At 40.7% G+C, this 26,157-nt stretch overlaps 1 protein-coding gene and 1 pseudogene across 4 annotated transcripts in view; one reads left to right on the top strand and one right to left on the bottom strand.

Moving 5' to 3' along the window:
- Window positions 1-26,157, bottom strand: part of OSBPL1A (oxysterol binding protein like 1A) — a 235,739-nt gene that overhangs the window by 161,619 nt on the left and 47,963 nt on the right. For 2 of the 3 annotated variants that reach the window (XM_032293166.1, XM_032293167.1), the window contains exons 5-7: window positions 13,965-14,076; window positions 9,630-9,715; window positions 8,305-8,449 (exon numbers count right to left, since the gene is read on the bottom strand). In XM_032293166.1, the coding sequence (XP_032149057.1) occupies window positions 8,305-8,449; window positions 9,630-9,715; window positions 13,965-14,076 (343 nt within the window). The remainder of the gene's footprint in view (window positions 1-8,304; window positions 8,450-9,629; window positions 9,716-13,964; window positions 14,077-26,157) is intronic. The other variant, XM_032293168.1, reaches the window with a different exon arrangement.
- Window positions 16,372-17,880, top strand: LOC116561410 (annotated as a pseudogene). The gene has a single exon (XR_004273417.1). The product of XR_004273417.1 is annotated as a protein SET-like (transcript).

Raw genomic sequence — 26,157 nt, 5'->3', positions numbered from 1 at the left:
AAGAAAAACAACTTTAATAAAAAAAAGAAAAAGAAATAGCAAAATATCTGGAACTGCTTCAGAATAATTCAGGGAGTGGGAAGAGATAAAGAGTGGCCATTACTGCTAAGCTCTGGAGGAGGGTGATGAGTACATCAATTAATTATGCTATTTTATTTTTTAAGCTTTGATCATTTCCATGATTTTTTTTTTAAAGATCACTCTGGCTGCTGTGTGCAATATGGCTTGTAAACGTGGCCAAGAGAAATGCAGCGAGGCTAACTGCAAAGAGATGGCAATAGTGCAGGTAAAAGATACTGGTGGTTTGGACTAGAAAGTCAGTAGTAAAACGGAGATCATTTTTAATATAGAGAGAAGCATGTGGCTTTAAGGTTTATTTTACAAGAAGAGTTTTTTTGTTTTATTTTGTTTTTTGAGATGGAGTCTCCTCTGTCACCCAGGCTGGAGTGCAGTGGTGCCATCTTGGCTCAGCGCAATCTCCGCCTCCCAGGTTCAAGTAATTCTCCTGCCTCAGCCTCTCGAGTAGCTGGGACTACAGGCACACACCACCACCCAGCTAATTTTTTGTAGAGATGGGGTTTCACCGTGTTAGCCAGGATGGTCTCAATCTCCTGACCTCATGATCTGCCCACCTCAGGCTCCCAAAGTACTGGGATTACAGGCATGAGGCACTGTACCTGGCCTTGGAGGAAGATTTATAGAGCTGTTGATGGGGAACCTGAGGCTGGTGATACATTACTTCTTTAAAAACTTTTTTAAACATTAACTGAAAAATTAATAATCAGTTTAGTTTTTCTGCCTAGCACATAGGAAAATGTCTTATAAAGGTCTGCCAATTCTGTGTTATTTTCATTCTACCTACAGGGCACTTTTGAGAAATTATTTCTTTAGACAGAGAGAAAGACAACACTATGATTTCTTTCATAGAATTCTGCCCTAATACCAAAAATAAATTCTGAGTTCCTGCCAACTAGATGAAATTCCAGGACAGAGATCTCATTTCTGGATTCAATGTTAAAATGCCTGGCACACAGTAAAAATTCAATAAAATGCTTTTGAATTGAATGAAATAGCCTCCTAGATGGAATCTAGATGGGTTCCATTACCAGTTAAAAAATGCACTACCTCTTTTACCAACCACAACAAAATAAAGTGAAAAACAGGAATGATGTAATATTTAAAAGTTTGCCTGACACAGATTTGTCCCTTAGTGCAAAAACTCAATAAAGATGCCAATTCTGGCCAGCCATGGTAGCTCACGCCTATAATCTCAGTACGTTGAAAGGTCGAGGTAGGCAGATCACCTGAGGTCAGGAGTTCGAGACCACCCTGACCAACATGGAGAAACCCCATCTCTACTAAAATACAAAATTAGCCAGGTGTGTTGGTACACACCTGTAATCCCAGCTACTCAGGAGGGTGAGGCAGGAGGATCGCTTGAACCTGAGAGGCAGAGGTTGCAGTGAGCCAAGATCACTCCAGCCTGGGCAGGAAAAGCAAAACTCCATCTCAATCAATCAATCAATCAATTAAATGAATAAATATAAGATGCTAATTCTCCTTAAATTAATTTACAAAGAAGGTAATTTCAATTAAATCCCAATGAGGAACCTAAAAATATTTTTTAAATGCCATCTGGAAGAATAAACAGATAATAATGTCAAAGTTGGCCGGGCGCGGTGGCTTAAGCCTGTAATCCCAGCACTTTGGGAGGCCAAGGCGGGTGGATCACAAGGTCAAGAGATCGAGATCATCCTGGTCAGCATGGTGAAACCCCGTCTCTACTAAAACTACAAAAAATTAGCTGGGCATGGTGGCGCGTGCCTGTAGTCCCAGCTACTCAGGAGGCTGAGGCAGGAGAATTGCTTGAACCCAGGAGGCGGAGGTTGTGGTGAGCCGAGATCGCGCCATTGCACTCCAGCCTGGGTAACAAGAGCGAAACTCCATCTCCAAAAAAAAAGAATGTCAAAGTCCTTAAAAAAGAATAGTAAGGGGTAATCTCAGATATTAAAACATTATAATCATTAAAAGTTCAATACTGTCTAAAAAATAGGTTTTTAAAAATGCAATACTGTCAAAAGAAGAGACAGATGAGTGAATGAAAAACAATAAAAATTACAAAAAGAAGCTGAGCATAGTGGCTCGTATATGAATTTATTTTTTGTCTATGTCCTCCCACCAGAATATGAACTCAAGAGAGCATGGGGACTGTCAGGCTCTGTTCACTGTTGGGTTTCCAGCACCTAGGACGGTTCTTGGCACACAGTGGACGGCAGCATTGCTGAATGAATGTGATTAGAGATAAACTAGGAGGAAACAGAATTAAACATTTACCAAATCTCCACCTAAGCTCAGAAGTCTCAGAAGAAATCAAAGAGATCAATTAACCAATTTGATTAAAAATTTTAAATATCCTTGTTATTTTTCAACTTGAATTTTAATTTTTCTTGCAGAGATGGGGTCTCACTATGTTGCCCAGACTCCTGGGCTCAATCGATCCTCCTGTCTTGGCCTCCCAAATTGCTGGGATTACAGGCATGAGCCACTGTAACCAGCTCCTTGTTTTTTAAAAAAGAAAAATAAAAAGACTAGGAAATTTTCACTGTATAAAAAAATTATACAGAATTGTTTCTATCACTAGACTTTTGGGTGAAAAAAATTGTTATATACACGTGAAGTATTTTCCATAAGGTGAGCCATAATGACTGTGCTTCCAGGGACGATATGGAAAACTGTTGATGCTTCATTCAGAGTGGAATTTTAATAGGCCAACTCCATACAACCTGTCAACTAAAATGAAGATTCACTTTCTGAGGTGTCTGCCAGTCCTCATCCATTCAACCCTGTGTTCCTATCCACACTCCCAGGAGGCGGCCCTGGCAGCCACCTCTGTACCATATGTCCCACCCCCAAAGTCCCAAGTGACCGCACTAGGCACAGACCCCTGACACAAGCAGGTACTAACATTATCTCCCACTGAAATTTAACACTGGGGTTGAGAGACTGTGATCTCCTGAGTGGAGTCACTGGGCAGCCATCTGCCATTATGTATACTGGAAAACAAAACGGCTAGTCGGCTAGAAGACAAGGTCAGATCATGCAGTGAGAGACGGACACACACAAGGCAGCCACCTTGGTCCCTAACAGTTTTCTGGTTCCCAATTCCATCCCATCTGATGCCTAACGCCATCTCCCGCTTTGGAAGATCATGAGATGCCTGTGTATTTGTACATGAGTAATATATAACTTTTCTTTTGCTTACATTCTTGAGGTACTATCTGTTACTTAAAACTTTTTTAAAATATATGTTACTATGGAACGTTAACAACTAAAACTAAAACACTAACAACTAAGAGCTAAGTCTGGACGTTTGGGATACAGATGATTATACACTTTCCTAGTACTTTTGTTTGCTTCACTGCAACTCCAATTTTTTTAAATGTTCTAAAATAGGCATGAAAATAGATTAGAAGGTTGCCAAAGTAACTGTGGTTACGCTTGGTTAATCTGTGTTTTTTCTCTACTTTTACAACTTTCTATAATGCAAATGTTGCTCTTATGATTTTTCTTTTTTCTTTTTTGGAGATGGAGTCTCGCTCTGCTGCCCAGGCTGGAGTGCAGTGGCACGATCTTGGCCCACTTCAACCTTCACATCCTGGATTCAAGCGATTCTCCTGCCTCAGCCTTCTAAGTAACTAGGATTACAGGTGCGCTCCACCACGCCTGGCTAATTTTGTGTTTTTAGTAAAGACAAGATTTTACCACGTTGGTCTCAAACTCCTGACCTCAAGTGATCCACCCCCCTTGGCCTGCCAAAGTACTGGGATTACAGGAATGAGCCACCACACCCAGCCTTTGACTGACTGATTTTTTTTTAAGAGGGAGTCTCACTCTGTTGCCTTGGCTGGAGTGCAATGGCGCGATCTCCACTCACTGCAACTTCCACCTCCTGGGTTCAAGTGTTCTCCTGCCTCAGCCTCCCAAGTAGCTGGGAGTACAGGCGCCTGCCGCCATGCCGGCTAATTTTTATATTTTAGTAGAGACAGGGTTTCATCATGTTGGTCAGGCTGGTCTCGATCTCCTGACCTCAAATTATCTACCTCCCAAAGTACTGGGATTGGAGGTGTAAGCCACCACGCCTGGCCTGATTTTTTTTTTTTTAATTATTCTTTTTCAGAAGATTCCATTCTGACTTTTGTCAAAAACAATTTAATAGCTTTAACAAGAATATTCAACTTTGGTTGCTAATATAAACTGTAGAGTAAATACACATTTGATACCAAAAATCAACTTTTCAATATTTACAAGGGAAGTTTTTTTCAGTTTAGACTGATACTTGTATGGAACTATATTAATTCTTATTTCATTTGGCTGCTTCTGAATCTACATTTTGAAGGAAAAATCATTATAAAACACCAGGCAGAAAAACTGCTGAAGTGTTTGGCAAACTGGTAAAGAGACTAGAAATCACACTTTAACGTCAGTTTTTGCTGTTGTAACTCTTTTAGTTTATCCTTTTCCACTAACTGCCTTCACATCTCTGTCGAAAATTGACCATACTTAAATGCGTTGATATGTGAACTCTGTCCTGTTCCAAGAGCCTGTATCTCTCTTAGGAATACAGGGAAAGGCTCTCTGGGAAAGCAGAGGCTGAGCTAGCTCTTGAAGCAAGACGAGGGTTTACCAGATGGATAAGAAAGAAAAGAGCGCTCTGGCAGAGAGAATAGTACAGGCAGGGTGATGACAGCACAGTGAACCAGAGAGCCTCTGGGACAGCTTGTTATACATGTAGCGCTGCATTGTCTAATATGGTGGACGCTAATCACACGCGGCTATCCGGTACTTGAAATGTGGCTACTCCACATTGAGACGTGCTGTAAGTGCAGAAATATATACCAGATTTCAAAGACTTGGTGCCAAAAAAGAAATGTAAGATTTCACTGATAATTATTTTTTACTGATTATATGTTGAAATGGCAATTTGGATATATCACTTTAAATCACATAATTAAAATTAATTTCACTTTTCACTTTTCTTAACATGTCTACTAGAAACTTAAAATTACACACGTGACTCCCATCACATTTCTATTAGACAGTGAGAGTCTAGAGCATAAGAGCCACTCAGCCAGGAGATGTCTAATCAATTTTCTTTCTCCTTTCTACTCCTTTTGATGTCAGTAAAGCTCAGGTCCTAGCCAGACACAGTGACATGCATCTGTGGTCCCAGCTACTTAGGAGGCTGAGGCAAAACAGTAACTTGAGCTCAGAGTTTGAGGATGCAGTGAGCTAAGATCGCACCACTGCACTCCAGCCTGGGCAAAGGATGAGACCCCATCTCTCAGGACAAAATTTTAAAAAGAGTTTGGGCAAGGTGGCTCCCACCTGTAAGCTTAGAACTTCGGGAATCTGAGGAGGGTGGGTCACCTGAGGTCAGGAGTTCAAGACCAGCCTGGACAACATGGCAAAACCCTGTCTCTGCTGAAAATATAAAAATTAGCTGGGTATGGTGGCACATGCCTGTAATCCCAGCTGCTCGGGAGGCTGAGGCAGGAGAATCGCTTGAACCCAGGAGGTAGAGGTTGCAGTGAGCCAAGATTGTGTCACTGTACACCACCCTGGGTGACAGAGTGAGACTCTGTCTCAAAAAAAAAAAAAAAAAAGTATGTCCTGCTAGCCTTATTCATGGATATAACATGCCAGTTATTTTAATTACATATATAAAACATATTAATTGAATATATAAAATTTAACATAGGTACACTGCCTGCCTTGTGATGATTTATAATAGCATATAGTTAATATTTACCTTTGCTTCCAAAAATATCTTTGTATAAAAAAAGTCTCTAAACTTCAAAACTCAAATTCACCAAGGAAAGCATCTTCTAAATCTTATTGTGGTAAGCTCATTTTTCTAGACTGTTATTCTACATAAGGAACTTAATTTGACAGCTCCTATAATGACACTATAAATTTTAAATTGAATGTGTTTTTTTACCTTAAACTCTTGTGATGGCAAAACTATTTTCCTCAAACCTGATTGGTTATGTGGGTCTACAACAGTACTTAAATGTAACCCGGCTCCTTGAAAAAAAGTTCAGGTCCTAATCACCTCTCACTGAAGACCATTTCAATGGCCCTACTTACTGTACAAGTCTAACCTGCATTCTAGGATGACCCCTGGATGTGCCTTTGGATGCAGCAAACTGGGGATTTCACCTATACCTGACTTGTAATTTTCACCTTAACCTTTTTTGATAATCTTCCCTCTGCTGAGAATACCCTTTCCCAAACTCCTGCTTATCAAAATCTTACTAGATAACAATGGTATTATTATTAACTACCATTATTATCAAGACAAAAGGGCTCAAGATAAAAAGATAATAATGGTAATGAAGGTACAAAGTGAAGTATTTAGAGATAAAAACATTTTTTTTTTTTTTTTGAGCCAGAATTTCCCTCTTGTTGCCCAGGCCAGAGTGCAATGGCATGATCTCAGCTCACTACAGCCTCTGCCTCCCAGGTTCAAGCCATTCTCCTGCCTCAGCTTCCTGAGTAGCTGGGATTATAGGCACATGCCACCATGTCTAGCTAACTTTTTGTATTTTCAGTAGAGACGGGTTTCACCATGTTGGCCAGGCTGGTTTTGAACTGCTGACCTCAGGTGATCTACCTGCCTTAGCCTCCCAAAATGTTAGGATTGCAGGTGTGAGCCACGGCGCCCAGCTGCCAGAAATAAAGGCATTTTAAAAAATCCTGCTAGGACTTCAGGATCTGTATCAAGAACCTTTTCCTTTATGAAACTATTTCTAATGACTCCAAACCTTCAACAAACACACAGCCCTTCCCAGGTATTACATGCTATGCATTACTCTAGGAGCTGGATAAAGCAGACAATGAAGTATGAGGCCGCCTTTAGGAGTTCAGTCTCATGGGAGACAGCAACATAAGCCAACAAATACCATGGGGTGTGATTTAGGCTCTGACAGAGTTGAACACAGGGTCCTATGGGACCCATGACAAGTCCTAACCCAGGCTGGTACCAGGCTAGGTTAGGATGCAGGAAGCATCCTAAAAAGCGGTGTGAAAAGGCCCTGATGGCATGTTCTTCTTTTAAATACCCAAGACACCTTTCACAGCTTCTCTTCTGGTTTCTGATTCTTTCAAATTGTCACACTCATTATTTACATATTCCACATTTGCAAATTTGCCTATTGCTAAAATTCACTGGTACCCCAAGGTCAATATTCACTGTAGTTTCTCAGTCATTCATGAACATGCCCAGAGTGGTGAAAAATGTGGGTTGCCCAGTGTCATTTTCTCAGCTGAGGTAGAAGGTGATGCCCAGCCTTCTGGTTTCATTCTAGAAGCTCTCCTACTATAAACAAATGTCCTTGTCATTGTCTATTTAGGGTCACACTTTCTACCTTTTTTGTTTTTTGTTGGTGACTTTGTTGTTTAAAATGGCGCCAAGCAGCCAGGCTCGGTGGCTCATGCCTGTAATCCTAGCACTTTAGGAGGCCGAGGCAGGCGGATCATTTGAGGTCAGGAGTTCGAGACCAGCCTGGCCAACATAGTGAAACCCCATTTCTACTAAAAATAAAAATAAAAATTAGCCGGGCATGGTGGTGCATGCCTATAGACCCAGTTACTCAGGAGGCTGAGGCAGGAGAATCGCTAGAATCCAGGAGGAGGAGATGCAGTGAGCCAAGATCGCACCGCTGTATATCATCCTGGGCGACAGAGTGAGACTCTGTCTCAAAAAAAAAAAAAAAAAAAGTGGCCCCAAGCATTGTGCTGAAGAGCTGTCTAATGTACCTCAGTGCAAAAGGCTGTGATGTGCCTTACGGAGAAAACTTTACTCAGGCATGAGCTATGATGCTGTTGGCTATGAGTTCAATGTGAATGAGTAAACAGTATGTATTAAATAGAAACAGCAAAAACAAACAAGGTTGCATAATGATCAGTTCATGAAAATGTCATGACCCGAGGCTTGCAGGAACCTAACCCTGTATTTTCCCCTAGGAACAACAGTTCAGCGTTCCCTAATTTAGTGCTGGTGGCAACTTTATAGAACACAGCTACTGTAAATAACAAGAATCAACTGCACTTATATTTACTTTGAGGGTAGGATCTATCTTTGTCATTATTTTTTCTTTTGTGTGAATGCCTTGGCTCCAAAACTAAATAGAAACCATACAGTTTAACAAAGGCTGGATACTGAAACAAAACAATCTTACATAGCATTGACTTCATTTTATAGTTTCCAAAATGGCCAATGATGGTTTTCGCCAACATGCTTACCATTTTTGTTCTTCAGATTGGGGTCTGCTCCACTTCTTAAAAGCTTTAAGGCACACTGTTTATGGGCTCGGTAGGCTGCACAATGCAAGGGAGTATTTCCTAACTGATCCGAACAGTTAACATCAGGAGGATTGGGCCTGTTGAGCTAACAATTTTAAAAAATGCAATGCAGAATTATATATCAAAGATAGACTTTCTCTCATAATTCACAGGAAGGTGTATCAGCAGAGCCTGAAGAACAGCCAGGGCCCTTGGCATCTAGGCTGTTAGTGGTTTCTTGCTCACTAAACTAGCCAATCCTGCCACTCCCATGCTTATTCTCAGATGCCCTGAGATAGATCTCAGTCCTGTGTCCAGGTCTCACACTCCTCTGACAACAGACACTCTGCACCGTGCCAGCACCATCTCACACACCCCAGACATTAAGATTTCACAACCATTTACTTGCCCCTACCAACCTTGCAATTCGCACTTGTGACAGCAGAAGTCCAAATCAGTCTGCCAGTCTTTCAGGAGAGTTAAAACCATCAATGTTAAATGTGTAAATGTCAAGGTTCTACTGAATTTGTTGTTCCCAACTTATTGCTTTAGACACTTCTTTATATAGCCTCCACTTCACAAAATTTAAAAACCGTTTTAGGCCCTATACTTAGAAACCAAAGAGGCCTTTTCGAATGAGCCAAAATAACTTTAAAGCAAATGGCAGTGCTTCAGTCATGCATTCAGAACAAATTTAGAGTTTCATGTTTAATGAGACTGTGCAGGAATGAAAACTGGAAAGTAGGGCTTCTAAGGGGCAAAAAAAACCAGGCAAATCTTTTAGTCTAATGTGGTATAAATGTTCCAAAATACTGTTCCTTCTTTGCATGGTACCTTCCAAGTGTAGCATTCCTCCCAGAAACTACTGTTGAGTAAAACTAGAAAAACTTATTCCTTTATAGGGTCCTATTTATTGTTTCAATTGGCTTAATCACAAATAACTCTGTGTGTGTGTGTGTGTGTGCGCATGCGCGCGCGTGTACACGTTGTTCTTACACTATTTGCTATGAAAAGTCAAATTCTTATCCGTCAGGTTTTCAGGGGGATTGGGGCAGGTATAAATCAGAAATTCAGAAAGAAAAAAAAATACCATTTAAAATGTGTCCTGCTTAAACTGTCACCATGGTAAGTGTTTTTAGATATTTAGGAACTTTGGTTCTATTATTATGATCTCTGGAGTTTGGTGTTCCACAATTCAACTAAATTATGTACTTAACATTAAGTAAAAATTTTCCTGAAGTGTAAGGAAAAAATGCTTTTTGTCTTTTTGTGTTTGTTTGTGTTACCAGAGCTGTGAGTTCTGTGGTTCTGCCTTCTCTTGCTGCTGCTAAAAGTAATTCTTCAAGCTTTCTTTGTTGGGTCCTTTCTACAGCTGCAAAAGAAAAGTGCTTATTACCCCATTGCTAGTCAGGATCCAATTACAAATTCATTATAAAGTGACCACGATGAGAAAAATCAAAATGTTTTGGATTGTAATTCAAATTCAGTTAAAATTTATTGTTATTACCTTACAATTCAGATTATAGAGTTCCATTCACTTCAGGTTTGGATGAATTTGAGTTTTTAATTCAGAAGTCTTTAAGTATTTTACTCACGACAATAACCATCAAAACTAATTACGGATTACTTTTACATACTGAAATACTATTACATATCTGCCTTGGAAAGGTAGATAAGTGAGGTTCATACCTTCCAGAACCTTAGAATGTGAAAAATAACAATAAGAAATAGCACTGATAGAAAGACATACACGTCATATAAATATATGCAGACACATCAATTATAAACTGCTACATACAAATGTAAAATAAATGTATGTATGTATGTTGAGCTAAGGACTCACTCTATCACCCAGGCTGGAGTGCAGTGGCATGATCATAGCTCACTGCAGCATCAAACTCCTGGGCTCATACAATTCTCCTGCCTCAGCCTCCCAAGTAGCTGGGACCACAGGTGTGCCCCACCACACTTTTATTTTTTGTAGAGATGGAGGTCTTACTATGTTGCCCAGGCTGGTCTCAAACTGCTGGCCTCAAGCAATCTTCCTGCACTGACTTTTCAAAGTGCTGGGATTACAGGCATAAGCCACCTTGTTCAGTCTATTTTTATTTCTTTAACAAAACCTTAGCACTTACTACATGCCAAGTGCTATTTAAAGCTCCTTAAAAATATTAACTCATTAAATTCTCATTAACTACTCTGAGGTTGGTGTTATTACATTGATTTTTACGGACAAAGGAACTGAGGCACCAAGAGGTTATGGAATTTAACCAAGGTCATACAACCAGAAGTGGAGGAACTGGGATGTGAACTCTAAGCAGGCTAGTTCCAGAGTCCATGCTCTTATCACTACGCTTCCTCTGAAGTCATGCTTCTAGGAAAACAGCAACTGGTAATCCAATTTGTGTAAGAGATTGGAATATGTAAGTAAGATCTAATTTCTGTTAGATCTGAATTCTATATTTTAGTTTATAGAAAGGAAGTAATTTCAGAGAAAGGCTTGATGATCCCACTACATATACATCTACAATGTCCTGTGCAAAGGCTGCAAAGGAGGAACTATAAAAGGTTTTCTAGCTCATCCTGGCTAAAGTCAAGTCATGGACAGAGAAGCAGGTGGGGGAGCCAGGTGACTGGGGAAATAGTAATTACTATGTGCTAAATGCTGTTTAAGACTCTACACATACCATTACATTTAAACTACAGGTAACACATATATTGAATCCAGGAATTGCTGAAACCAGTTTACCTTTGTCTTATGAAATAACTAGGCTGGGTGCAGTGGCTCACACCTGTAATCCCAGCACTTTGGGAGGCCGAGATGGGTGGATCATGAGGTCAGAAGATCGAGGCTATCCTGACAAACATGGTGAAACCTGTCTCTACTAAAAATACAAAAAGTAGCCGGTGTGGTGGCAGGTATCTGTAGTCCCAGCTACTTGGGAGGCTGAGGAGGGAGAATCGCTTGAACACAAGAGGCGGAGGATGTAGTGAGCCGAGGTTGCACCACTGCACTCCAGCCTAGGCAACAGATCAAGACTCCATCTCAAAACAAAAAGAAATGACTAACATTGCTATATACCATTATCTTCTTTTCCTACATTTTTATTTTCACACCCAGACTCTCTACTTCAGAAGGCAGCCAAGCCTCTCTGTAGACTGTTCAGGGCTGCTGGGAGGCACTGTCTTCAATCTTTCCTCCCACTGGTTCTATGGCTGCTGAACTATGAACTCTTTCAGAACAGTGACATCTCCTATACCTCTCGTACATCCCTCCACTACTGCGTGTATCACCCTGACCTGTCATCTACCTCCTCCATCATTCTTGAAGTCTACTTATGGTCTACTTATGGTGGGTTACTCAAGGTACTTCCTGTAGTCTGTCAATAATCCATTTAACACTGTATCCACAAATTATATTATGTGGGTAAGGTGCTCTCATTAGAGCAGAATCACTCAATTACGTCTCTACTTCTATTTCCCAGGCTAAGACCACATCAGCTGACAAGTCATATTACCTATAAAGTCAATTAAGCCCTTTTCCTCATGCAGTTTGGGTTTTGAAATGTCTTAGAGCATGTCTTTACAACTGCCCTTATTAAATGTCAACTTGTCAGGCTAACCTAACATTCCAGTCTGTCAGGAAAACCTTAGTTCTGGGTTCTCTTCTTGTTATAATTTAAATGACAGGACCTAATCAAAGACAGTACCTCATCCTCCCTATTAGGTCACAAATAATTAAAGAGCAGGAACCACAGCTAATATGTGTTCCTAAATTCATGTAACACAGTGTCTGACAGAAGATGCTACCTGTTAATTTGCTTGTTCATTGACAAGGAGAGGGCTCATTATGAATGCAGAAACAAGTTAAGACACTGACCTTAAGAAGTCCGACAAGTAGACATTGTGTTTTCTTTTTAACTACATAATGAGTGAGAAGATTTTAGCTCTAAAGACTAATTGGGGTGATAAACAGCAGGATCTTGGTTTTTACATAGATAAAAATATGGAAAATTTTAAATGAAGAAATCAACATCCTCTAAGTACAAAATTATATTGTCTTTCTCCAAATTCCAAAGGAAAGAAACAAAGGGTATGTGTGAAATTGCAACTCTAATTCAGTATCTTTACTCATTTAGTAGAAAATTAAAGATCTCTTCTTGACATTAGAGAAACTACTAAAAAATAATTATAGCAAAGCCCTGGCCATTCAAAGGAAGCTCCTTTTGTATGAGAGTCTCCAAGTACCAAAACGTTTTTGTTTTTAATTACTTTAGCGAAAGTCTGAGTTATTGCAGACTCGTGGTTTCTTAAATGTAAATTACTCTTTGACATTCATAACAATGAAGCTCAGCCATCAAGAAATTACTGTTGCCTGCTATACTGCAATGAAGTCCTCAAGAAAACTGAGAAGGCCAGACACAGTGTCTCACATCTGTAATCCTAGCACTTTGGGAGGCCAAGATGGGAGGATCACTTGAGGCCAAAAGTTCAAGACCAGCCTGGGCAACATAGTGAGACTCCCATCTCTAAAAAAAAAAAAAAAAAAAAAAAAAAAAAAAAAAAAAAAAAAAAAAAGAGAGAGAGAGACAGGCGCAATGGCTCTCGCCTGCAATTCCAGCACTTTGGAAGTCCAAAGTGGGTGGATCACTTGAGGTCAGGAGTTCAAGACCAGCCTGACCAACATGGTGAAATGCCATCTCTACTAAAAATACAAAAAATTACCCAGGCATGGTGGCATGCACCTGTAATCCCAGTTACTCAGGAGGCTGAGGCAGGAGAATAGCTTGAACCCAGGAGGCAGAGGTTGCAGTGAACCGAGATGATGCCACTGCATTCCAGCCTGGGTGAAAAGAAAACTGAGCCAGCCAGAGCTATCTTCCCCAACATAAGCGACTCTCAAAAGCAATACCTCTTACAGCTTGCACTGACACCTCTTATTGTCTGGCACTTCTGTATTCCTTGTTATAGGTCATCAGCCTATTAGCCATATTCCCTATGTCTTTATTTTTCTACTTTTAATTTTGTTGAGTATTTGAAAAACAGATATTTTCTGAGACACAAAAATACAGATTGGCAGGGTGGGGGGTCTCATTCTGTTGCCTGAACCGGAGTACAATAGCATAATCAGGGCTCATTGCAGCCTCAAGCTCCTAGGCTCAAATGATCCTCCTGCCTCAGCCTCCCAAGTAGCTGAGACTACAGGTGCACACCACCACATCCACCTAATTTTTAATTTTTTAATATTTTTTATAGAGGTGGGAGTTTCACTACGTTGCCCAGGCTAGTCTCAAACACCCAACCTCAAGGGATCCTCTTCCCTCAGTCTCCTAAAATGCTAAAGTTACAGGTGTGAGCCACCGCACCCAGCCTGAAAAACAGATTTTTAAAACTTGCCATAATTTTGTACAAATTAAGAGTTTAAACATTTTAAGGGAAGAAACTATCATATAGGTGCTTATGTGTCTTATCAGTGACTCCCAGATCGCATTACCATTAGAGCATCGGCTGGTTATCCTCTATTTTGTCCTCTTTCTCAGAAGCCATTTTTAGTCATAATCTGAACAACCTTGGTCACAATGAAAGTAAATGCTGTTTATGTACACATCCATGATATTTACCTTCAAGCATGCTTCTGATTTCTTCGGCATGAGTAACTTCTTTAGCTGTCTGTCCACTCCCATTAACAACAGTAGCATCAGCATTATATTCTAAGAGAAGCATTACCAATTCCTACAAATCAGAGAATTTATTTTTCACTACTATTAAGCTAAGATTTTATTGCATTGCCACTCTTTTCCAAATTACTAACTACAAGAGAGTCTCCACAATAGAAAAAGTGCCATGTGAGAATCTTTATATCACGTTATGTCTATAATAAGTGATTTAACTAATTGTGATAATACTTGACAATTGCCCAAACAATTGCCAATCCACAATTAATACACAGTCAACTTCTAGAATTGATTTTTTAAGTAAATTATCTGGCTGTTCTACCAAAATAATTCATGTGGTCAAATTAGATGTATTTATTTAGAGCTACTATGTAAATTATAGAAGGAAGTACATTCACTGAACATCATTCCTCTAAGGCCTGCTGAGAATTATAATTTCTGCCCAACAGGCCAAGATTTTTTTTTAATTAATCTTGATATTTAGACAAAATAAAGCATTATTTTCTAAAGTAATACACCATTATTGACTGATAGGAAACACCATTATTGAAGGAATGGTTTATAATGAAGCATTATAATTAAGCATTAGGTAAGCATGACGATATCCTGAAGTCAATATTCGACGGTAGATAATACACCACGTCTTTTTATTTAAGTGTCCAGCTGCTCTTTTAGAAATTTCAAATCAATTGATAATGTACATATGTGCAGTATCACTGGGTCAGTTACATGACTTAACAAGACAGCAGAAATGGAGGAACAGAATTTCTAATATTGCAGAGAGCATTAGAAATTTGAAGTTTGATTATCTTAAGATACACAGCACCTAGGAAGAAGATGATGGATAGCTTGCTCTTCAGTCTTGCACTAAGGGAGGCTGAAAAACAGTACTGTTCTAACTTCTAGACTGACAGTGCCTGTAAAATAGGAAGTGATATCCTGTGTTGCTACATGTTATGCTGTTCTAGGAATTTCATCTTTCCTTTGGGCCACAACATACATTTCCTACATTATTTTGAAACGTTTTCATAGCAAAAAAAAAACGTTTAAATAAAATCTAAAAAACATAAACAGGCAAAAAATACATATAGTTACTATCCTCATCATTTTATGACCACTAGAAACATTTTGGTGCATTTCTTACTAATCATTTTCCCCATGTATAAATTTGAGTTTTCATAACAAAATTTTACTTACATGCCACAATTGTTTCATACCTATAACATTTCCCAGTACAGTATATAGTGTTTACAAACACATTTTTCATATTTGAATATCATTCTATAAAACATACTACCACATTTTAAATATAAGGAAATTTTTTAAATATCCTAATATTTTAATAAAGTGAATTCTTATAAAATATCTTAACATTTCCTATCATCTTAAAGGTAACATTCTGGGATTCATGTTTTCATACTTTACATAAATAGTTCATATAAGTTAAAGAAAGTAGAACAACCCACAGAATGAGAAAAAAAGTTTACAAATGAAGATTTACAATTCAACAAAAAGACAACCCAATTAAAAATGGGCAAAGATAACAATGAACAATCCAAAAAGGGAAACTAAGAAAAACAATTCTATTTATAGTAGCATCAAAAGGAATAAAATGCTTAGAAATAAACTTAACCATGAAGACAAAAGGCGTATACACAAAAGACTCAGCACCAAACGCTGCTGAAGGGAATTTAAAATGACATAAATAAATGGGGAAACATCCTACAATCATGGATGGAAAGTCTTAATATTGTTAAGAGGAGAATATTACCCAAAGCTATCTACAGATTCAGTGCAATCCCTATCAAATACCAACGACATTTTTGTAGAAGCAGAAAGTCCCATCTTAAAATTCATATAGAATTTCAAGGCACCCCAAACAGCCAAAATAATATTTAAAAGAAGAACAAAGTTAGAGATACATCTTGATTTCCAAACTTACTACAAAGCTACCATAATCAAAACAATGTGGTACTGGCATAAAGATAGACATACAGACAAACAGAACAGAATAGAGAGCCCAGAAATAAACTCTCATATATATGGTCAAATAATTTTTGACATAAGTGCCAAGACAGTTTTAATGAAGAAAAGACAGTCTTTTCAAAAAATGGTACTGGGAATGTCCACATGCAGAAGAATGAAGTTAAACCCATAGCTTACCCATATATAAAAACTAACTCGATAGGTCAAATATGTCAAAACTAAAACTATCAGAAGAAAAAAAAATACGAAGAAAGCTTCATAAGACCTGATTTAGCAATGATTTCTTAGATATGACACTAAAAGCCAAGGCAAAAAATGAAAAAATAGTGTTCTGCCTACTTCCGGACGAGCAAGAAGACTTGTGCTCTGGTTCTCTGACTTCCCCAGCAGCATGGCCCCCAAAGGCCAGTCTCCATTCTCACCTCAAAAGAAGAAACCGAGACCACCTGCTGCTCTGGGACTGGAGGAGACATCGGCCTCTGCAGGCTTGCCGAAGAAGGGAGAAAAAGAACAGCAAGAAGCAATTGAACACACTGATGAAGTACAAAATGAAATAGACAGGCTTAATGAACAAGCCAGTGAGGAGATTTTGAAAGGAGAACAGAAATGTAACAAACTTCGCCAACCATTTTTTCAGAAGAGGTCAGAATTGATTGCCAAAATTTTTGGGTAACAACATTTGTCAGCCATCCACAAGTGTCTGCTCTGCTTGGGGAGGAAGACGAAGAGGCACTGCACTATTTGACCAGAGTTGAAGTGACAGAATTTGAAGATATTAAATCAGGTTACAGAATAGATTTTTATTTTGATGAAAATCCTTACTTTGAAAATAAAGTTCTCTCCAAAGAATTTCATCTGAATGAGTGGTGATCTATTGTCAAAGTCCACCGAAATCAAATGGCAATCTGGAAAGGATTTGAAGTCAAACGCAGAATAAAGCCAGCAGGAAGAGGCAGCATGAGGAACCAGAAGGCTTCTTTACCTCGTTTACTGACCATTCTGATGCAGGGGCTGATGAGTTAGGAGAGGTCATCAAAGATGATATTTGGCCAAACCCATTACAGTACTACTTGGTTCCTGATATGGATGATGAAGAAGGAGAAGAAGATGATGACTATGATGAAGAGGAGGCAGGATTAGAAGATACTGATGAAGAAGGAAATGAGGGTGAAGGTGAAGAAGATGACGATGAAGATGAAGAGGAGGAAGGAGAAGATAACTAATGGAACACTGATGGTTTCCAACCTTCCTTTTATAAAATTTTTTCTAGTCCCTGGGAGCAAGTTGAAGTCTTTTTTTTTTTTTCCTCTTGTGCTCAGTCACCCTGTTTTTGAGGTCTCTTTTCTCTACACCATGGTTCTCAATTTATTTTGGGGGAAATATCTTGAGCAGAATACAATGGGAAAAGAGTCTCTACCCCTTTCTGTTTGAAATTCATTTTTATCCCTTGCTGTCTGAACAAAACTTTATGGAATCAACACCACCGAGCTCTGTGGGAAAAAAGAAAAACTTGCTCCCTTCACTCTGCTGGAAGCTGGAGGGTGCAGGCCCCTGGGTAGTACTGCATAGAATTCTAGCTTTTTTCCTCCTTTCTCTGTATACTGGGCTCAGAGAGTACACTGTGTCTCCATGTGAATATGGACCCTTAGCATTTACCAACATGTATCTGTCTACTTTCTCTTGTTTAAAAAAAAGAAAAGAAAACTTTAAAAAATGGGGCTATAGAAGGCCAGCAAAGGCTGAGTTTGAGATGTTTGGGTGGGTTAAGTGGGCATTTTGACAACATGGCTTCTCCTCTGGCATGTTTAATTGTGACATTTGACAGACATCCTTGCAGTTTAAGATGACACTTTAAAAATAAATTCTCTCCTAATGATGACTTGAGCCCTGCCACTCAATGGGAGAATCAGCAGAACCTGTAGGATCTTATTTGGAATTGACATTCTCTATTGTAATTTTGTTCCTATTTTTAAATTTCTTTTTGTTTTACTGAAGAGAAAGATGATGCTGAGTTTTAAACGTTAAAAGTGTACAAGTTGCTTTGTTACAATAAAACTAAATGTGTACAAAAAAATGAATAAACAAACTTCATCAAAATTTAAAACTTTTGTACATCAAAGGACCCTATCAAGAGAAAAAGGAAACCCAGGGAATGGGAGAAAACACTTGCAAATCCTATATCTGATAAGGGATATATATACAGAATATGTAAAGAATGTCTAAAACTCAAAAATGAAATAACCAAATGACTTGAATAGACTTTCTCCAAAGACAACGTACAAATGGTCGATAAGCCCACAATGTGACGCTCAGCATCAGTCGGATGCAGTGACTCACACCTGTAAACCCAGCACTTTGGCAGGCCGAGGCAGGCAGATCACTTGAGGCCAGGAGTTTGAGATCAGCCTGGCCAACATGGTGAAACCTGGTCTCTACCAAAAATACAAAAATTAGCCAGGCATGGTGGCATATGGCTGTAGTCCCAGCTACTCGGGAGACTGAGGCAGAAGACTTGCTTGAACCCGGGAGGCAGAGGTTGCAGTGAGTAGAGATACGCCACTGCACTCCAGTCTGAGTGACGCAGCAAGACTGTCTCAAAAAACTAAAACTAAATAAATAAGCAGTCTAGGTTAAACGCAATGGGTATGTTCTCCAGTGGAGATAGCAGAAAGGAGGATTTGCAGTGAAAATTATTCAAAGACCAACTCAGATATTGTGTAGGGAACAGGTGCTGGAGGAAGATGAGGCCCATTTTAGGTGCATGAAGTTTCAGATGCCCAAGGGGCAGCTAGGGACGCCCAGCAGGCAGCAGAGCAGAGGACCTGGATGCCTAGGACAGAGCATGAGGTTGAAGTGCCAATGTCCAACAAACTCCAGGAAGAGAAAATAAGGGCATAGAGTCGACTGGTCTGTTGAGGGGGAAAGTTTCAAGAGAAAAGAGAATGTGGGTGATTTTTTTATTTTTTGTTTTTGTTTTCTTGGAGGGAGGCAGGGTCTCACTCTGTCACCCAGACTAGAATGCAGTGGTACGATCTCAGCTCACTGCAGCCTCAACCTCCTGGGCTCAAGTGGTCCTCTCACCTCAGCCTCCCAAGTAGCTGGGACTACAGGCATGTGCTACCACACCTGGCTAATTTTTGCTTTTTTTTTTTTTGTAGAGATGGGATTTTGCCATGTTGCCCAGGCTGGTCTTGAATTCCTGAGCTCAAGCGATCTGCGCACCTCGGCCCCCCAAAGTGCTGGGACTACAGGCATGAGCCACTGCACCCAGCTGAAAAGAACCTTAAAAAGAAAAAATCAAAAGAATATCTATCATGAAGGGTAAAGAAAAAAAGGCAGGAACCAAAAAAGCAGCCAGAGAAATAAACTGTACCATGTCTCCTCCCAGAGAAGTAGTCAGCCTTGTTAAAGTGTGTCTATGGAAAAAATAAAAAAACAGTGTGCAAACGACTGCTTAAAGCATGTAAACCACTGCTGACCTTTGGCAAAAAATTCAGTTAACCAGGAGAGCCAAGACTCAGACTAGAAAGGGTCAAAATAATGAGGTGTTAAGGAAGTTCAAAGGCCAGGCACAGAGGCTCACGCCTGTAATCCCAGCACTTTGAGAGGCTGAGGTGGGCGGATCACTTGAGGTCAGGCGTTCAAGATCAGCCTGGCCAACATGGCAAATCACCATCTCCACAAAAATTAGCCAGGCATGGTGCTGGGCACCTGTAGTCCCAGCTACTTGGGAGGCTGACGCAGAATTGCTTAAACCCGGGAGGTAGAGGTTGCAGTGAGCTGAGATTGTGCCACTGCACTCCAGCCTGGGCAACAGAGCAAGACACTGTCTCGTAACAGGGACTACAGGTGACCAGCACCAAAAACAAAGAAAATAAAAAAGGAAGTTGATAAAGGAGATGTAGATACATTTTAATTTTTTTTTTAAAATCCAGGCATCCTCCTCAGAGAAGCCTTCCTCACTGTCTAAAGTAGCATTATCCACTCCCAAACTCATCCCCTTGCCTCTTACACATTTTCATAGCACTTCTAAATGCTGTATTGTTTGCTCCTCTTTTATGAAAGAAGGGATTTGGTTTCTTGTTCACTGCTATACTCCCTGCACCTAGAGCAATGCTATTTGTTTTTAATACTTTTTCCTGAATAAAGATGTTTTACTGAAAATATTCCTGGCTAAGACAGCACCTTGGCTAATTAGACAACTAACTACTGAAAATCAGAGGAGGAAAGTACTCACTTTGAGCATGATACTTGCATTTTATTTTATTTATTTATTTATTTTTTGAGACGGAGTTTCGCTCTTGTTACCCAGGCTGGAGTGCAATGGCGCGATCCCGGCTCACCGCAACCTCCGTCTCCTGGGTTCAGGCAATTCTCCTGCCTCAGCCTCCTGAGTAGCTGGGATTACAGGCACGCGCCACCATGCCCAGCTAATCGCATTTTATTTTTAATGGATGTACAAAATATGTTTGGACTAGCAGCACCACAAGGGTGAGAGCAAAGACCAAAGCTGACACAGCCATGAATCACACTCCCAAATCGCTCTAGCTCCACCCTCTGCTCACGGGTCAGTCATTCCCTTAGCGTGCCGTTATACTGCTGTCATCATCACACAAGTCATCTCAGATGAAACACGTAGAGAGAAATCCCCATGCCCAGATTGTTTTTTTCTTAATAACAGCATTATTAAGATGTAATTCACATACCATAAACTTCAGCCTGCTAAAAGCACACAATTCTGTGGCTTTGAATATATTTACAGAGCTGTGCATCATCACTGTCTAATTTTAGAACATTTCACCACTCCAAAAAGAAACCCCGTATCTATTAATAATCACTGCCTATTTCCCCTCCTCTTAATCCTCTAGTAACCACTGATCTACCTTCAGTCTCTATGGATTTGCCAATTCTGGACATTTCTATAAATAAATCAAACAACACGTGGCATTTTGTGTCTGGCTTCTTTCAGTTAGCATTTTCTCAAGGTTCATGTATGTTTTGGTGTGTATCCGTACTTCATTCTTTTGTATTTCAGAATAATACTCCATTGCATGAATACCACGTTTACCTATTAATTAACAAATATTTGAGTTATTTCTACTTTTGATTTATTTTGAGTAGAGACAGGGTCTCACTGTGTTGCCCAGGCCGGAGTGCAGTGGTATGATTATAGCCACTGTATCCTCAAACTCCTGGGCTCAAGAGACCCTCCACCGTCAGCCTCCCACAGTGCTGGGACAACCACAGGCACACACTACTGTGCCCAGCTCACTTTTTTTTCCTCATTTTGTAGAGACAGGGTCTTGCTATGTTTCCCAGGCTGATCTTGGACTCCTGGCCTCACGTAATCCTCCTGCCTCGGCCTTCCAAAGTGTTGAGATTATAGGTGTGAGCCACCAAACTCAGCCTCACGTTTCTGACCTTCAGGTATTATGCTGCTATGACATTCCCAAATTGATTTTGAAAGATAATTTTTCTATAAAATCATCTACTTTCAACAGAAATACAACATGAAAACTTTTACTTCTTGTAAAGCAATTTCTTCTTTCTTTCTTTTTTTTGAGACAGAGCCTTGCTTTGTCACCCAGGCTGGAGTGCAGTGGTGAGATCTCAGATCACTGCAACCTCTGCCTCTCGGGTTCAAGTGATTCTCCTGCCTCAGCCTCCCAAGTAGCTGAGATTATAGGCACCCACCACCATACCCGCTAATTTTTGTATTTTTAGTAGAGATGGGGTTTCACCATGCTGGCTAGGCTGGTCTTGAACTCCTGAGCTCAGATGATCCACCTCCCAAAGTGCTGGGATTACAGGTGCAAGCCACCGCACCCAGCCATAAAGCAATTTCTTAATGCAGGCTTCAGGTTTCAAGATTAAAAAGGAGAAATAATTTCTAATAATTATGCTTATTGGGGTGGGCACTGTGGCTCACACCGTAATCCCAGCACTTCAAGAGGCCAAGTCGGGCAGATCACGAGGTCAGGAGTTCCAAACCAGCCTGGCCAACATAGTGAAACCCCATCTTTATTAAAATACAAAAATTAGCTGGGCATTAGCTCAGCATATGGCCACCAAGAATAAATACTACATTTCCTCACTACCCTTTAGCTGGTGTGGCCATGAATATTTCAGTCGATGAGATTAAACAGAAGTCTTACATAAAAGCAAGATTAAGCAGAAGTCTTATACAAAAGTTTCTGGGAATCTCCTAGAGCGGTCTGTTTATATTCTTTGTCATTTTTTTGCCTCCCCTAGCTGACTTCCTGGGATTGGGATGCTCTCAATTGGGATGATATGGTCAAAGCCACACATCATAGAACATTAAGACAAAAGAGGTCTGCGTATTTGAGTATTTGCCACCTGCCCTAGTCCACCTATCTAGACTTTTAGGTTATCTGTCATTCTTTTTTTTTTTTGGGTGGGGGGGGTGAGGGGAAGGTGGGTAGAGATGGAGTCTCATTATGTTACACAGGCTGGCCTCAAACTGCTGGCCTAAAGTGATCTTCCCTCCTCAGCCTCCCAAAGCATTGGGATTATAGGCATGAGCCACTGAGCCCGGCCTGTCATCCTAATTTTAATTTATATACTTCCAGTGATTAAATAATAATCAGGTTACATACACAGGACCAGGAATCAGGATAGCCCTAGACTTCTCAAAAACAACACTAAAAACTAGAAAATGGTGACACAATACCTCCAAAATTCTCAGAGAAAGTGATTTCCAACTTAGAAATCTATACATAGCCAAACTATCACTCAAATACAAAGGTAAGGTATTTCCAGAGATATGAATTCTCAGAAAAATGATTTCCAATGCAACCTTTCACAAGAAGCTCCTGAACACTGTGCTCCACCAAATGACAGAGAAATCAAGATGGAGGAAGGCATGAGACCTGGGAAACAGGAAATCCAATATCAGAAAGTGGGGAAGAGAATTCCCAGAATGACTGAGACATAAGCTCCATAATGACCAGCATGTGTACAGCTCTAGAGGCCAACTAGTCCAGGCAGAGCAAGAATTCATAAAAAATCAGTTTGAGCACGGTGGCTCATGCTTGTAATCCTAGCACTTTGGGTGGCCAAGGTGGGTAGAACACTTAAGGTCAGTAGTTCGAGACCAGGCTGGCCCACATGGCGAAACCCTGTCTCTACTAAAAAATAGAAAAATAAGCGGGGTGTGGTGACACACACCTGTAATCCCAGCTACTCACGAGGCTGAAGCAGGAGAATCCTTTGAACCTGGGAGGCAGAGACTGCAGTGAGCTGAGATCGCACCACTGCACTCCAGCCTGGGCAACAGAGAACATTCCATCTCAAAGAAGAAAAAAAAGACAGAAAAAAAATCAGGAGAGCTGCTCCCAGATGTGATAATTACATGATGTATATGATCACAGTAAAAGACAGTAAAAATAGATCTGGAGCTCTTATAAACACTTTGAAATTATGTTGACGAGAAAAAGAACTAAACTAAGATACACCATGCAATTTTTTTTTTTTTTTTTTTGAGACACAGTTTTGCTCTTGTTGCCCAGGCTGGAGTTCAATAGTACGATTTTGGCTCACTGCAACCTCCGCCTCCTGGGTTCAAGCAATTCTCCTGCTCCAGCCTCCTGAGTAGCTGGGATTACAGGTGCTTGCCAACAGGCCCAGCTAATTTTTTAATTTTTAGTAGAGATGGGGTTTCAACTATGTTGACTAGGCTGGTCTCAAACTCCTGATCTCAGGCGATCCACCCATTTCAGCTTCCCAAAGTGATGGGAATTACAGGCGTGAGCCACCACTCCGGGCTTGCAATTGTTAACTCCAGAAAAAATAAGGAGTTATACCAAAACAAATATAGGACCCTAAGTGGCTCAAGCTAGCACAGAGTAATATAAACTCAATATTTATTTAACCAAAATCTAGTAATAGGCTAAGAGAATGAAAAAGGTAAAGTGGTTTTGGCAAGGATTAAGAATGGAAGAAACAGGCCAGGCACGGTGGCTCATGCCCGTAATCCCAGCACTTTGGGAGGCTCAGGCAGGGATCACTTGAGCCCAAGAGTTCGATACCAGCCTGGGCAACTAGCAAAACCTCATCTCTACAAAAAGTATATAAATTAGGTGGGCATGGTGGCATGAGCCTGTAGTCCCAGCTACTCAGGAGGCTGAGGTCAGAGGATCGCTTGAGCCTGGGAGATCGAGGCTGCAAGAAGCAGTGATTGTGCCGCTGCACTCCAGCCTGGGCAGCACAGTGAGCCCCTGACTCAAAAACAAACAAAAAGAATGGGAAAGACAAAGAGCAGAACATAATGCTTATCTTCCAGAGATAAGCCAACAGAAAATCTAAAATTAGAAAAATAAAACAGTGACATAACTGTTATCTATGAACAGGAGGTTAAAAAGAAAAACTCAGGTAAGAGCTAACAGTATTAAAAGTAGGTGCTTCTGGAAGTGGTAAATAACCACCTCAAGGACTCCTGCCCCTTAGGCAAGGACACAGGTTTAGGATGGAGGCTGGAACCAGACAACAGAGAACACCCACCCCACATCCTCTACTCCTACCCCAAGACTAGCAAGTACTGAGAACAGGCAACAGCAGTCTCTTAGTGGGCAGAAGCCAAAGTGTAGAGAGAACCCGCTGAGGCACACGAGGTAGGCCTAAGGTTGAGGGTGAAGCAGGAACACAGGCAAAATCTTCCAGTGAATCGGCCAGTGCCCTCTGCAGAGACAATACTGAATTTGGAAATGGAAGGTGGGTGAAGCCTGAGGTGCGCTGGAAGTAACCATAGCAACAACTAATCATAGCGACAGGGATAATGGATGCTTCAATGGGCTCATCAGTAGCTATCAGAGCACCACTGAGGAATGTTCAGTAAACTTGAAGATAGGTCAGCAGAAATCAGCCAAACTGTAAGAGAAAAGGGAGAGAAAAAAGAAACAAAACTGAGCACCCAATGGCTGTACGATGACATCGGTGTAACAAATGTGTAATAACTGAAGAATTTAGTACAAGGCAGTAGTTTCTCAATCTAAAGAAAAAGATGATGAAAGTAGTATCTGCTACCATTTGTCCATCTAACTTTGCGCTTTGGAATTCTGGGCTCTATTAACCATTTCCCTAACTCTGCAGGTCAGCCCTCCCACCGTTCCCCTCTGAACCTGCCACTCATTACCATAACTGTGCCTCTTTGGCTCCTGATGGTTAAGTGCTGCCTCTCCTGGCTTCTACTGCCTTGGGGTCCAATCATTTTCCCTACACCACCCCCTGCTGTCAGTGAACTTAGGTCCATAGTGGCCTTCTCACAGCAGCCCTAGGCTACGGAGGGGAATTGTCAGGGAGCTTCTCAGTGAGGCTGGTGCCTTTCTTACCAGCAATTTCTTCTGCTTTGGTAAATGATGGATCCTCTAGGCCCTTCCATGACATATAATTACCAGGTATGTTATCGGAATGTCATACTACATCCAATCCAACATGCCCATTTATTAAAAACTTGTCTTCCAGGTTGCGTGCAGTGGCTCACACCTGTAATTCCAACACTTTGGGAGGCCAAGGTGAGCAGATCACAAGGTCAGGAGTTCGAGACCAGCCTGGCCAACATGGTGAAACCCTGCCTCTACTAAAAATACAAAAAATAGCTGGGCATGGTGACAGATGCCTGTGATCCCAGCTACTCAGGAGGCTGAGGCAGGAGAACCATTTGAACCTAGGAGGCAGAGGTTGCAGTGAGTCGAGATCTCACCATTGCATTCCAGCTTGGATGACAGTGTGAGACTCTGTCTCAAAACAAACAAACAAACAAACAGACCTGTCTTTCGTGGCATTTCTGGCCTCCTGACATCTCTTAATTGGGACCATTTCTTTTTCCCTGATGCTAGGACCCATCCCAGTACAACGCAATCTGTACCATCAAAAGAAATCAACAGTGAAAGGTCAGAAACTGAAGAGTCACCCCATTAAAAGTCATGAGACCGGCTGGGCGTGGTGGCTTATGCCTGTAATCCCAGCACTTTGGGAGGCTGAGGCAGGCAGATCACCTGAGGTCTGGGGTTTGAGACCAGCCTGGCCAACATGGTAAAATCCTGTCTGTACTAAAAATAAAAAAATAGCCAGGCGTGGTGGCACCTGCCTGTAATCCCAGCCACTCAGAAGGCTGAGGCAGGAAAATCACTTGAAC

This window comes from Sapajus apella, unplaced genomic scaffold (assembly GCF_009761245.1).
Source record: "Sapajus apella isolate SASKATOON/1434 unplaced genomic scaffold, GSC_monkey_1.0 scaffold29, whole genome shotgun sequence".
Lineage (NCBI taxonomy): Eukaryota > Metazoa > Chordata > Mammalia > Primates > Cebidae > Sapajus > Sapajus apella.
This window is presented reverse-complemented; position numbering and strand designations above follow the sequence as displayed.